The sequence below is a fragment of the Ursus americanus genome, chromosome X (genome assembly GCF_024610735.1).
Source record: "Ursus americanus isolate L20-20 chromosome X, mUrsAme1.1.p, whole genome shotgun sequence".
Classification (NCBI taxonomy): Eukaryota; Metazoa; Chordata; class Mammalia; order Carnivora; family Ursidae; genus Ursus; species Ursus americanus.
In genome coordinates, this window is record NC_142164.1 from 250906 (window position 1) to 266578 (window position 15673).

A 15673-nucleotide genomic window follows, 5' to 3' on the forward strand; every position below is an offset into this window, starting at 1 on the left:
ATATGTTCACAAGAATATTCATAGCAGCACAATTTATAAAAGCCTTTTAAAAACTGGGACACTCTCTCAATAGAATGAATAAACTGTACTATGCTTATACAATGGAATACTTACACAGCAGTGAGAATTACTAAACTATTGCTTCCTGTAACAACATGGATGAAACCTACAAACATAATACTGATTGAAAGAAATGAGACACAAAAGAGTACATATTGTATGATTCCATTTATATATAGTTGAAAAACAGGAGTAAGTGACCAACAGTGTTAGAAGATAAGATCGTGGAAAATCAGGATTCCAACAAAAGCATCTGGCTACGGAGCTATGTTCTTATTTATTATGCTATATTGTCTTTCCAGAAAAGAGGAAAAAATCCAACTCATTTTATAACTTAATAAAATAATCCTGAAACCAAAACCAATCAAGAGAAGTCCAAACCAAGAACACTTTAGGCTAATCTCATTTATGGACGTAGATGTAACATCTTAAGCCAAATATTAGCAAATAGAATTTACTTTGTATTAAAAAAGAAACAATACATCATGGGAAAGTAGGGTTTATCTCAGGAATGCAACAACAGTTCAGTTTAAAGAGTTTTCAATGTAAATCATTACCTTTACTAATGAAAAGGGAAACAGCCACATTATCAATTCAGGAAATGACAAGCAGGCATATGATAAAAGTAGAGACATTCATGATTAAAAATTCTCAGTAAACTAGAAAGAAACTTCCTTAAGTTAATGAAGGAATAGAGGATGTCTGCCACAAAATCGTAACACCCATACTTGATCGAACATCAGAAGTATTCCCATTAGAGTCAGAAAGACAGTGACGTTTGCCACCCAACTCTGCTATTCAACTTTTATATGTAGGTCCATACCAATGAAATAAGAATACTCCTGATTGTTTGCAGATAATGATCATCTATCTAGAAAAATACATCACACCTATATGGCAAGAATAACCATCAAGAATTTAAAATAGAAAAAGGAAAAAATCATATTTAGAAAAGCAACAAAAAGTATGAATTTAATGAGAAATACTATAGGGTATATTCTGGTATTTCATTCCATATGTGGCTTTCTATATCAGGCTTCTTTAACTTAGCATGTATTCAGGGTTCATCCATGTTATAGCATTTATCAGTACTTCATTCCTTTTTATAACTGAATATTCCCATTGTATGGATACAATACATTTTGTTTATTCATTTATCAGCTGATGGACATATGGGCTGTTTCCATGTTTTGGCTATTATAAAAAATGCTGCTACCAGCATTCAAGTACAAGTTTTTCTTTGAACACTTGTTTTCAATTGTCTTTGGTTTTACCTAAGGGTAGAATCATATGTTAATTCTATATATAAATTGTTGAGGAATCACCAAACTTTTCCACAGCAACTGAAGCAATGTATATTCCCACCTGCAATGAGTCAGGGTTCCACTGTCTCCACAGCCTCAGCAACATATTTTCCTTAAAAAAAAAATATAGCTATCCTAGTGGGTGGGAAGTAGTATGCAATCATTATGGTTTTTACTTGCATTTCCCTAAAGAATAATGATGTTGAGCAGCTTTTTATGTGTTTACTGGCCATTTATATATGTTCCTTGGAGAAATGTCTACTCAAATCCTTTGCCCATTTTTAAAAATTGAGAAGCAATTCATATAAAATTAACCATTTTAAAGTGAGCAATTCAGTAGGACTTAGTACATTCACAATGTTGGGGGACCACAACACCTAACTAGTTCTAAAACATTTTTATCACCACAAAATAAAACACCATATTCATTAAGCAGCTGCTCCCCATTCTTCCCTCTCTTCAGCCCATGCCAACCACCAATTTGCTTTCTGTCTCTATGGATTTAGCTATTCTGAATATTTTATATAATGAAATAATACAATATGTGACCTTTTGTGTTTGGCTTCCTTCACTTAGCATAATGTTTTCAAGATTCCTCCATGTTGTAGTAGGTTTTAACATTTCATTCCTTTTCTATGAATGAGTAATATTCCATTCAATGGATATATGTTGATCCTTAAACAACATGGGTTTGAACTGTGTGACTCCACTTATACACAGATTTTTTTCTTATAAATACAGAATAGTATTATAAATGTATTTTCTCTTATTTTATTAACACTTTCTTTTCCATAGCTTACTTTATTAGAATACAGTATATAATACATATACAAAATATGTGTTAATTGACTGATTATGTTATCAGTAAGGTTTCTGGTCAACAGTAGGCTATTAGTAGTTAAGTTTTGGGGAGGTCAAAAGTTGTATGTGGATTTTTTTTACTGCATGGAGGGTTGGCACTCCTAGCCCCCATGTTGTTCAAAGGTCAACTGTACTATATTTAGCTTATCTATTCATCAGTTGATGAACATTTGGGTTCTTTTGGCTATTGGGAATACTGCTGCTATGAATATTCATGCACAAGCATTTCAGTATATGTTTTTAATTCTTTTGGATATGTACCTAGGAATACAATTACTAGATCATAAGAAAATTCTATTTTAACTTTTTGAAGAACCACCAAACTGTTTTCCACAGTGACCACACCATTTTATATTCCCACCAGCAATGTCTGAAGTTTCTAATTTCTCCACATCTTTGCCAACTTGCTATTTTCCATTTTAAAAATTATGTTCAACTTATCAAATGTGATGTGGCGTCTCATTTTAGCTTTGATTTGCATTTTCCAAATGACTGAGGTTGAACATTTTTTCACATACTTGTTGACCATTTGTACATCTTCTTTAGAAAGGTCTATTCAAATTCCTTGCCCATTTTTAAATCGAGTTTTTTGTCATTTTGCTGTTGAATTTTAAGAGTACCTTATATATTCTAAATACTAGAGCCATAGCAGATATATGACTGGCAAATACTTTCTCCTATTCTGTAGCTTGTCCTTTCACTTTCCTGATAGTCTTTTGAGGCACAAGAGTTTTTAATTTTTTAGAAGTCCACTTTATGTTCTTTTGTTATTCATGCTTTTGGTGTCGTATCTAAGATTCCATCTAAAATCCAACGTCAGGGGGTGCCTGAGTGGCTCAGTCAGTTAAGCATCCAACTCTTGATCTTAGCTCAGGTCTTAATCTCAGGGTCATGAGTTCAAGCCCCGTGTTGAGCTCCACACTGGGTGTGGAGCCTACTTAAAAAATAAGTTAACAGAAATTAAAATTTTAAAAAAATCCAATGTCATGATTATCCCTATGTTTTCTTCTAAGTGTTTTCTGGTTTCAGCTCTTCTATTTAGGTTATTGATCTACTTTGAGTTAATTTTTGTTTATACTAGATGTAGATATCTGGTTGTTCCAGCACCACTTGTTGAACAGACTATTCTTTCCTCGTTGAATGACACTGGTAACCTTGTTGAAAATCAATTGGTCATAAATATACAGGTTTACTTCTGGATTCTCAAATCTATTCCACTGGTTTATATGTCTATACTTATGCCAGATCCACACTGTTTTGGTTGCTGAAGATTTGTAGTAAGTTTTGAAATCTGGAAGTGTGATTCCTCCAACTTTGTTCTTTTTCGGTATTATTTCAGCTATCCAGGGCATCTTGCAATTTCAGAAAAATTTTAGGATCATCTTTTCCATTTCTGTAAAAAGGGACATTAGAATTTTATTTTTTTAAAGATTTTATTTATTTGTAAGACAGAGAGAGAGAGATACAGCACAAGCAGGGGGAGCAGGAGAAGAAGCAGGCTCCCCCTGAGGAAGGAGCCTGATGTAGGGCTCAATCCCAGGACCCTGGGATCATGACCTCAGCAGAAGGCAAAAGTTTAATCGACTGAGCCACCCAGGTGCCCCAAAAAGGGCCATTAGAATTTTAACAGGGATGGTACTGAATCTGGAGATCTCTTTGGGAAGTACTGTCATCTTAAAAATATTGAATCTTCTGATCCATGAATATGGGATGTCTTCTGATTTACTTAGGTGTTCTTTAATTTCTTTCAGCAGTATATTCTATATAAAAAATAGAATATATTGAACTTTACAAGTCTTTCCCATACTTGGTTAAATTTTTTCCTGGGTATTTCATTATTATGGATGCTATTGTAAATGGAACTATTTTCTTCATTTCCTTTTTGGATTGTTCCTTGCTGATGTGTAGAAACACAACTGATTTTTGTATAGTGAGTTTGAACTCTACAGCTTTGCTGAATTTATTAGCTCTAATAGCTTTGGGGGACTTCCTTGGGATTTTCTATATAGATAGGATCATTTCATCTTCAAATACAGGTAGTTTTACTTCTTTTCAACTTGGATGCCTTTTATTTCTTTTCTTGCCTAATTGTCTTGGCTAGAACTACTAGTACAGTGTTGAATAGCAGTGGTGAAAGTGAGCATCCTTGTCTTGTTCCTGATCTTAGAAAGTTTTCACTCTTTCACCACTGAGTAAAATGTTAGCTGTGGATTCTCTTAAATGTCCATAAATGTTGTGGAATGCCCTCTAAATTCCTAGTTTTGAGTGTTTTTATCATGAAACTGTGTTGGAATTTGTCAAATGCTTTTTGTGCATCAATTAAGGTAATCATGTGGGTTTTTTCCTTCATATTATATTAACGGATTTTATCTTAAAACTTGTTCATGTGTCTGGGATAAATCCCACTTGGTCATGGCATATAATTCTTTTAATATGCTGTTGGATTCAGTTTGCTAGGACTTTACTGACAATTTTTGTATCTGTATTCATAAGGAATATTGCTTTGTAATTTTTTTTTCTTTTCTTTTTTTATGACATTTTTGTCTGGCTTTGGTATCAGGGTAATGTTGGACTCAAAGAATGAGTTAGAAGTACTCCCTCCTCTTCTATTTTCTGGAAGAATTTGAGAAGGATTAGTATTAATTCTTCTTTTAGTGTGTGGCAGAATTAACCAGTGTAGTCATGTGGTTTTAGAATTTTCTTTGTCAGGAGGATTTGACTACTGATTCAATCTATGTTTTATAGGTCTATTCTAGTTTTCTTTTTGAACCAGTTTTGGCAGTTTGTGTACTTCTAGGAATTTTTCCATTTCATTTAGGTTATCTAATGTGTTGGCATGCAACTGTTTAGTTTTACCTTATAATCCATTTATTTCTGGAAGTTAGTAGTAGTGTCCCTACTTTTATTTCAGATTTTAATTATATGTGTCTTCTCTCATTTTTCTTTGTCATTCTAACTAAAGATATGTCAATTTTGTTGACCTTTCGAAGAACTAATTTTTGGCATATTTGATTCTATCGTTTTTCTTTTTAAAAAAAAGATTTTATTTGTTTGACAGAGCGTGAGTGAGAGAGCACAAGCAGGGGGAGGGGCAAAGGGAGAGCGAGAAGCAGACACCCGGCTGAGCAGGAAGCCCGATATGGGGCTCAATCCCAGGACCCTGAGAACATGACCTGAGCCAAAGGCAGATGCTTAACTGACTGAGTCACCCAGGTGCCCTATCTATTGTTTTTCTATTCCATATTTGTCTTCAACTTTAACATTTATGATTTCCTTCCTTCTGATTGCTTTGTATTTAGCTGATACTTTTTCCAGTTCCTTAAAGTGTAAAGTTAGGTTATTGACTTAAGATTATTTCTTTTTTATTTTATTATTTTTTTAATTTTATTTTTTAAGTAATCTCTACAAACAACCTGGGGCTGGAATTCACAACCCCAAGATCAAGAGTCACACACTCTACCAACTGAGACAGCCAGGCGCTCCTGGCTGATTTTGGTTTTAACATACAGCTATAAATTTCCCTCTGAGTACTACTTTTTCTGTATCCCATAAATTTTGGTATATTGTGATTTTATTTTCAGTCTCAAAGTATTTTCTAATTTCTTTTGTAATTTTTTCTTTGTCCCATTGGTTGCTTAAGACTGTGTTATTTAATTTCCACATATTTGTGAAATTTCCAAATTTCCTTCTGTAACTGATTTCAGATCTCATTCTATATTTGTAGAAGATGTTTTATATTATTTCAAACTTTTCAAATTTATTGAGACTTGCTTTCAGGACTAACATGTGGTTTATCCTGGAGAACACCCCATGTGCACTTGAGAAAAATGTGTTTTCAGGTGCTGTTTGGTGGAACTACTAGTAACAATACTCTGTTTTTGTTTACCTGGGAATGTCAATTTCTTTCATTTTTAGAGGATGATTTTGCCAGATACAGAATTCTTCCTTAGTAGTTCTGTTGTTTTTTTTTCCTATCAGCGTTTAGAATATTTCATCCCACTGCCTTCTGACCTCCCTGGTTTCTGACGATAAATTGCCTCTCAATCTTATTGAGAATCCCTTGTGTGTAGTGCGTCACTTCTCTCCTGCTGCTTTCAAGATTCTCTCTTTGCCTTTGGCTTCCAACACTTTGATTATAATATGTATCAATGTCAATCTCCTTGAGTTTATCCTGCTTGGAGTTGAGATTCTTGGATGTGTAGTTTCATGCTTTTTATCAAATTTGGGAACTTTTTGACCATTATTCCTTTACATACATTTTCTGCTCCTTTCTCTCTCTCTCTCTCTCTCATCTTGCACTGAGACTCCTATTTTGAGTATATTGATAATGTTTCAAAGTGTCCCACAGGTCTCTTAGGCTCTGTTCAATTTCCTTCATTCTTTTACTTTCTGCTCCTCAGACAGTAATATCAGTTGATTCTTTGTCTTCTCAAATCTGCTGTTGAACCTCTCTGGTGAATTTTTCACTGCAGTTATTATACTTCTCATTTCAGAATTCCTATTTGGTTCCTTTTTATAATTTACCTCTTTACCAATATCCTCTATTTGATATCCTCTGTCATTTTCATGGTTTTCCTTTAGCTTTTTGAGAATATTTTGAATAGTTGATTAAAAGTCTTTGTCTAGTAATTCCAATGTCTGGGCTTCCTCCAGGAATGTTTTTATTAATTCCTTTTTCCTGTTTATGGCCCAAAATTTGTTTCTTTGAATGTCTTTTTTGTTGTTGTTAGAACTGGATGTTTTGAATATTATAACACTCTAACAGTGGAAATCAGGCTCTACGCCACCCTAGGGTTTGTTGTAGTTTCTTATTTTATCTGATTTTTGAACTAATTTTTCATAATCTATATTCTTTGTTATGTGGGGCCACTGAGATTTCTGTCCCACTAGCTTAGTGGCCATATAGAGAGTCAACAGAGATTTCCTTAAATGTGAGATTGTGATTTTTTTTTGACTAAGCATTTGCCTGATTGCTATAAAGTTTTGATTAGTTTCTACAGTTCTAATAAAGTTGATTCTGACAATTTCTGCCAGATTATTCACTGCTTCTATGGAGAACTTCCTGGGAGTCTATCCAGTGAGTCTTGTATTTCAGTGACTGTATTTTTTGGTTCTAAAGTTTGCACCGGGTTCTTTAAGTGTTGCATTTGTTTGCTGAGACTTTCTATTTAAATATTTGTTACAGAAGTATTTGTGATTTTTAAAAACATTTTTATAATAGTTACTTTAAAGTCTTTATCAGATCATTTCTACATCATTGTCACCTCAGTGTTGGCATCTGTTGATTATTGTTTTCCATGCAAGTTGAGACTTTTGTGGTTCTCCCCATGCTAAGCAATTCTGAATTATATCCTGTGTATTTTGAATATTTTTAAAGATATACTATGTCTTGTTTATATTCTACAGAGAATGTTGTTGTTTTTGTTTTAGCAGGCCATCTGCCTAGTTAGGTTCAGGTTGAAATTTCCACAGTGGGCTGTGGTTCCAATGTCAGTTCAATTTTCAGAGTGTTTCTAGTGTTCTTCAGATCTTTCCTGCATGTACACCACCCAGTAGTTAGTATGGGACCTATGTGGTGGTCTACTAGTTAATTCAGTTATCATTTATGCTAATTAGGATCGGGTCCATATACACATGGCTCACAAGTGGGCCTAGAAATTTATAAACAACTTTATGAAGTTGGCTTTAACATACTCTTCCCTTTGTGTAACTTGCTGGGGGCTACCCTTTTTGGTCTTCCTGCCAGAAATTTTGGACTCTAGTTAATCCTGTTTTGTGCTCTTCGACAACTGGTCCTCTGTATACACAGAATGTTTAGTAACTAGCCTTCCATTCTTAAGCCAAAATCACCATCATCATCATTAGCAACAACAGCAGCAGCAGTAAAAATTCTCCTAACTAATAGAATAAACTGTCTGGGATTGCAGCAATTGTTAAGACTGGTATCCCAAGAAAGATACCTGAAGTCCACCATTTAGTGATCCCTGAGAAAAGTGGATGGCTCTCAACTCATTCACCCTAAAATAAAGCCTCCTGTTGACAAGCTAAGGCCACATATAATGAGCTATCACTCATGTTTTTGTTGGCTTGTTCTTAAAAGAGGATGGAAAATAAATATTTTTAAAAATAAGTTATATTATAAATATAACATGAATATAAATATAATAAAAAATAAGCAGAAAAATTACCACAGAGGAAACAGGTAACTGAAAAAACAGACAAAAATTTAACATTTCCTATTTAACTATCATATCAACAAATCAAGAATAGGATACTGTGAAATAGGAATAAGCACTGAACAAGGAAAAATCTCTTATAAATTAAAAATATAAAAAATTGCTAAATGAAAGGGCTGGAAGATAAACTGTAAAATATACTTGAGAAATCAGAACAATAAAAAAAAGAGAGAGACAGAAAATATGAGTTAAAAGAGTCACTACTGTCGATCTAGGACCTTTAATATCTGACTAACAGGAGTTCTACAAAGAGAAAGGGAAAACAGGGTAAAGATTTATCAAAGAATAGAGAAAAGGATATGACACACCTGTCCTACTAACCTATGGGGAGAATGAGGTAGTCATAGGAGAGGAAACTGTTAAGGTATCTATGTCGGGGCTTCAACTCCATGGGAGAGGAGAAATACATTGGGCAAATGAAGGTGGGCATTAACCATGAATAAGAGGATTCATGCCCTGAATCCCAAAACCAGCAGGAGATCAGGAAGTCTCCTTTCCCTACAGCATAAGTTCATTTACTTCATCTGCCCAATACTTCAAATGCCATCTTAGAGTCAAAATGGAGAGAAAGGGAAGTAACTCAAAGAATGAGAAATTATCCCCCAAAGACTGAGTTACACTTGAAAAAGCTTTAAATGATGGGATTGGATTGAATTATAAATACGATTTTTTTCTTCACAGGAACTGGGTATACATGGATTGTTTTATCTGAGGACAAAAGAAAATGATAGCATAGAACTTCCCAGAGTTGAAGGACAAGTGCTGTCTGACTGCCAGCAGTCTGAATCATAGAACATCCACACTCTGATTATATCATATAAAATTTCACAACATCAAGAATAGAGAAGTTCCCAAAAGCTGTCAAAGAAAAAAAAGTACCCTATAAAAGAACAAGAATTAGACTGGTAAAAGACTCAAATGCATACCTTTCTTAGAGTGAACCAAGAAAGATGGACATGAAATCCAGAGAGTAGATTGAAATGAAATGAAATCCACTGAAATCAGTGGATCTAACCAAGGAGAATAATGAAGGAAAGTTCCAGGATGTCAGCCAAGACCTGACTAACGTAGGAAGATGGAGGGCTTCAGGGAGTGATCCTAGCAAAAGAAGGGACTCCAAAGATTTCTATATTACTCCTAAGAATTTGGAACTCAGGGAGGTGATAAAGGAATAAAAATAAGGAGAGAAAAGCCATTAAAAAAACCCATGAAAAAGCAAAAAGCTATTCAAGAAAGGAAATGGAATCATAATATACTACTTTACACTGCTTGGTTGTACATGGAATAATACTTACATAATCCTAATAACATAAACACTTTATTTTTTACTCTTAAAGTCAACTAGTAGAGAAAGCACAGAATATGCAACTATGGTTACAACACATAACACAGATATTTGCAACTGTGAAAATATAAAGGTTTATAGTATAAATACAAGTAACAGCAGGGAGCCAAAAGATATTGTCTATTGTCTGTTGTGACAGAATAAATAAAGGGGCAAACTTTAAGAATAGAAAAGTCACCAACAGAACAACAAAAAGTAGTATTACAACTACATTGGGGAAATGGAGATGTGGCAGGGTACGTGAGTTTAATCCTCAAAATAACATAGTAAGAATAGATAACATCTAAAATTAGTAAATCAAGAAAGAGTATGAAAAGCATATTATTTAGAGATAAAGTAAACATCACTTTTTCTCTGCTGAGGTGACTGATGTGTTTCCTTCCAGATATTTTATGTATTTACCAGCAAGTATGCTGGTGTGTTGATGTATATATTGCTCTTCCATATCCTTACACAAACGGCAGCATGCTATACTTACTATTCTTATACCTTGCCTTTTTTATTTAACAATGTTTCTTGCAGGTATTTCTGTATTACTATTGAACTTCCTCATATTTTTAATGACTGCATATTATTCCATTACTTAGATGCATAATTTATTTAATTGGGTCTGTACAATCAATTCCCTGGAATGAAAATTAGCCCATCAATATATACATACATACATACATACATCTCTGTCATACTTACTCTGAGCTCTTTTGGGCCTGTATAGACTGAAAGCAAGTGTAGAGTACTCGGCCAGTCTAAAAGAAAAAAAAAGAAAAAAGAAAGAGAAAGAGAAAGAGAGAAACAGAAAAGAAAAGAAGAAAGAAAGGAAGAAAGAAAGAAAGAAAGATCACACAGAGAAAGATTAATATTGAAACAGGTATAGCACTTTAGTAGATTCAAACCTAATACTCATATCCTTACATGAGTGGTATCTGAAGATCCTCTAGAAGTGGAAGGTTAAAAGGGATTCCAAAGATGGAATATGCCATAAATCAATTCCTATAAAGGATCATGTACTCAACTCAGTCAACATGAGAATTTCTTATAAACATGAGAACCAAGAAACTAAGAACCAGAGCATTTGAACTGCTTTGTTGGAAGCTGACAAACGTATTCAACTATTTATAATGACAATAAATAAATTTATGATGACAAAGCTAAAATCATTTCATATGAAATATAAAGTTCAAGATTACTGTTTCTGGAAAAGAGTGATTTTTATGAACAATATTCATTATTAATATAAATTCTGACAATATAATTAATGTACTAAAGGACAGAGCATACTTGATAGTTTTGGCAAAATTCATTCCTACGATGTTAAACAGTAATATTCTTTTTGTTTGAACTGACACATAGTCAAACCTCTTGACATAAACATAAAATTCAAACAGAAACACTCTAAATAGAGAATGGCAAGACTAGCCATTGACTGGGCTGCTTAACTTGTCTTAACTGAGCTTCTCTGAGCTTGGCTCACCCATAAAATGCAGATAATGATCCTTGGGGCACCTGGATGGCTCAGTCAGTTAAGCATCCAACTCTTGATTTCAGCTCAGGTCATGATCTTGGAGTGGTGAGATTGAGCCCCCATCAGCCTCTGTGCTCAGCAGAGAGTCTGCTTGAGATTCGCTCTCCCTCTCTCTCTGCCCCTTCCCCCAGTGCTCTCTTTCTCTCTAAAATAAATAAATCTTAAAAAATAATAATCATCCTCATAGACCTGTTGTCAGGGTTAGAGCATATTTGTGTAAAACACCTAATACGACAGATGATAAACGGCAGCACTTGTTACTATTATTAGTCATCAAAATATATACAGAACCTGGCCCCTTTTCATTACCTCCATGCCTACCACCATGGTCAAACCTCCATCAACTCTTGCCTAGATTACTGCAGTATCTTCCTAACTGGTTTCACAGATGTCATGGATTCTGCACTCCCTCCTTCCCCGTGCACCCACCCCCACCCCCTGTCCAGTCTACTATCAACACAGTAGCCAGAGAGATCCCATTAAAACATAAGGTCACCCTCTAGTGGCTTCCCAAGTCAGGCAAATCAAAGGCCTCATGAGATCTGGCCCCTGGTTATCTTTCAGACCTCATTGTAGAATGACCAAATGAGTTATTGTCCAAACAGGACACTTCCAAGAAGGAAAGGTGCTAACTAAATAGTAGACTGGGATAATGGGGTAAAACTGGAACTGACAGAGGCAAACTGGGACATATAGCCATGGTCTTCCTCATTCTGCTGTAGCCACACTGACTTCCTTGATGTCCCCTGAACATGCCACACTCACCTCAGGGTCTTTGCACTGGCTATTTCGTCTGCCTGGAACGCTCTTCCCCCAAGAAATCCACAAGACTTGCTCCCTCACTTTCTTCAGGTCCTGACTCAATGACCCTTCTCATTGAAACCTTCCCTGGCCACCCTATTAAAATTGCAAAAAAGATTTTTCTCTATTCTGTGTGTGTGTGTAAACACACACGCACAAACACACACACAAATACCTTTGTGTTTTTATCTTCTATGAAACAGGAAAAAATAAGTCCTACAAAGCCTTGATCCATCATCTGGTACATGGCTTGCGTGCGGACATCTGCAAATAAACAAAAATAAAAATACGCTGTCAATAAACTATATCTCACAAACATGGAAATTTAAAGATAATAGCAGCATACCGTCCTCCCAGGATTCAGATTCTACGGGCAGAACAGAGATATATCCTAAGGACAATATGATTGTCAAAGCGTAAACACTTTACTAGGTGAGGGAAGAGTACCATGAGAAGTCTGCAATTAAATAAGAAAAGCTAGATTAATAACTCTTCACTTGGCCCCCAAACACTTGATAACTTCTTCCACGGGACTCAAAGAGAAAGGAAGGCCCTGGAAGAAGACACACAGCTTCCTCAAATAAGCCTTTTGATGGACATCTTTTAGGGAAGTGAATACATGAGACCTGACAACAAAGAAAGGAAATGTAGAACTATTATGGAGGAAGTTCTTACAGAGACTGCAACAAAATTAAAACCAACACTCCAGGGAGTAGAAACAAAATCTCACTATATGGTTATGCAATTTTAGAAAAGGAAATCATGAACAGGTACCAAAGAACAATATTTGAAAGGATTAGTTAAAAGATTACCCCAAACTGAATAGAGGCTAAATTAAAAAATCAGAGGTCTTCAGACCATTGTTTACAAAGGACATAAAAGATCAGGTATTACAACAAAACGCTGAAAGGTGTGGTTCGGTCCAGGGACTTATGCCCAGTTACTCTGGCAGTATGTTCTTAAACATTGAGACTTCTCTCCCCTGTCTTCCTAAAGTAGAGTAAAAACTTTTTCATAAAATTTGGTTATCATGATTCTGAGTATTGACTTGTAACTTCTAGAACAGAATGCTTGTTTGTGAAAATGAAATTTGTTACAGTGATTGGTTGTAAAGTTAACTAGAGTTGCAGCCTGTATCTGTCACAGGAGGTTGATTTAACCCAACTTTGGTGGTAAATTACCTAACATCACTGTTGCAGTGCAAATTACCTCACTCCATAAAAAAGAACTGAGCAGATCTTAAAATTACAAACATAGCTACAGGTAAATTTCTCCTTTTCATATACACTTACAAGGACAGTAAAGTGTATATAAGAATAACTTTAAACCATGCCAAGTCTCATGAGATTTATGAAATAACCTACACTATTTAAATCACTTCCCTTTTTCTTTTGCAAACTGTGTATAGATAAAATTTCAGTTAATGGTGTGGTTATGACATAACTTCAACTATCTCTCTTTCTCCACCAAACCTACACTTCCTTCTCCATTTCCTACGTTCATAAATCGCACTCCCACTTAACCAAATTGAGATGCAACAGAATTCCTAGGTCCCCGATTCATACAAATCTCAGTTCAAATACTGACTCCACCAGTTATGAGCCGTCTCTGGTTTCAGACAAGGTATTTCAACTCTCAGCCTCAGCTTAGTTTCTATCCGTAAGAGCCAAGCACTCCTCATTAATTGGGAAGTGTTTTAAAGGAGTAGAATCATTGTAGTATCAAATGCTACATAAGATGGAGACTTAAAATGTTTACTAGATTTTCTGTTTTTTTGTTTTGTTTTGTCTGTTTTTGGGGAGAGAGCATGCATGTGAGTGAGGAAAAGGGAGAGGGAGAGAGACAGTCTCAAGCAGACTCCACACTGAGCACAGAGCTGACACAGGGCTCGACCCCAGGACCCTGAGCTCATGAACTGAGCTGAAACCAAGAGTCAGATGCTTAACTGAGCCACCCAAGCACCCCTAATGTTTACTAGATTCTCAACATGGATGTCACTGATGACTTTCAGTGAACTGGAAGGCAGACTAGAGCAGGGTGAGGAGTGTGAATGAAAAGTGAGAAATGTCTTTGACCTGAAGGAGAAGTGAGACGGGCAAGTATTTTTTTTCAACATGAGGTAAAACTCCATGAAGGCAGAGGCCTTGTTTTTCTCATTCACTGCTTTATCCCCAGCACCCTGAGGAGGGGGGTTGGACACATAGTAGACACTCAAATTTATTTGTTGAAGGAACAAATAAATGATGTGGAAAATCCAGTACAGTGGAAAGGGACAGAGATGTCAGAGAGAGAAGCACAATGAAGAGTGTGAGGTTCTTCAAGTCATGGGAGGCAAATATTGAGAGCCAGAGTGGAAAGATGGGTATTAGCTAAGAGGAAGGAAAAGGAGATGAGCCCAGTGATAAGTCAGTGAGTAAAGAGAAATGGAGAAAATTCCTTTCTAATGACTCCCATTTCCTTTATTAAAGTAGGAAGCAGGGGCTCCTGGGTGGTTCAGTCAGTGAAGCGTCTGCCTTCAGCTCAGGTCATGATCCCAGGGTCCTGGGATCGAGTCCCACATTGGGCTCCTTGCTCAGCAGGAAGCCTGTTTCTCTCTCTTCCTGCTGCTCCCCCCGCTTGTGCTCTCTCTCTCCCTCTCTCTGTCAAATAAATAAATAAAATCTTTTAAAAAGTAAATAAATAGTGTAGGAAGCAGTGTTATCTGCTGAACGTGAAGGAGGAAGTAAGTTCAGAGGTTTGGGAATGACAGAAAAGCTAAGGAACTGATCCAAACCCAAACTCAAAGGACATGATACAAGATGCCATGCATGATCTGAGAATGGACTCTGGACTGGAAAGGAAAAATTGCTACTAAGGACAGAATTGGGAGAATTGCCAAAATTTGAATAAGTTCTGTAGATTACCTAGAAGGATGAGATCAACGTCAATTTTCCTGATTTTGATAACCGTACTGTGGTTATGTTCTTGAGAAATATACAATTTAGTATTTAGGGATAAAGGAGCATCAAGTCTAAAATTTATTCTCAAATTGTGTGTGTATACAGAAAATGATAAAGCAAAAGTGGTAAAAGGTTAACTATTATTGAATGTGGTTCTTTATACTGTTCTTGCGATTTTTCTGAAAGTCTGAAATTCTTTAATAATCAAGTTTTAAAGTGTTAGCAGGTGTGTTTGACCCACATCACCCTTGCCTTTGTTCACATACTTTCTCTATATCCCCGCTCCTTCACTGCAAAACCCAATCCAAAGCTAAAAGACTCACATTATACTCTTGAAGGAATAAGATTCTGAAAGTGTGTTATCAAGTTCTACTCCAAACCAGTTTCCATTTTATTCCTTACACGTAAAACTTTGTCCTTTGTACATTTTACTGCTGTGGTGGATAATTTAACATCATTAGAGTTTCATTATTTACTGTGCCTTTTATTACAGAATGGCCTATCTTCTCTCGCTTACCCTTTTGGTAATGATGTAACTGTGACTTTTATTTTCTCCATATAGCTTAACCTAGCCTGTTATTTTTTTAGGTTTAAAGCTTGTCCTT

At 35.6% G+C, this 15673-nt stretch overlaps 1 protein-coding gene across 1 annotated transcript in view; it reads right to left on the reverse strand.

Annotated features, from left to right (window-relative positions):
• BRCC3 (BRCA1/BRCA2-containing complex subunit 3) overlaps positions 1-15673 on the reverse strand; it is a 65142-nt gene that overhangs the window by 34167 nt on the left and 15302 nt on the right. Inside the window, exons 6-7 of the mRNA XM_087859849.1 lie at positions 12305-12393; positions 10497-10552 (exon numbers count right to left, since the gene is read on the reverse strand). Of these exons, the coding sequence (XP_087715975.1) occupies positions 10497-10552; positions 12305-12393 (145 nt within the window). The remainder of the gene's footprint in view (positions 1-10496; positions 10553-12304; positions 12394-15673) is intronic.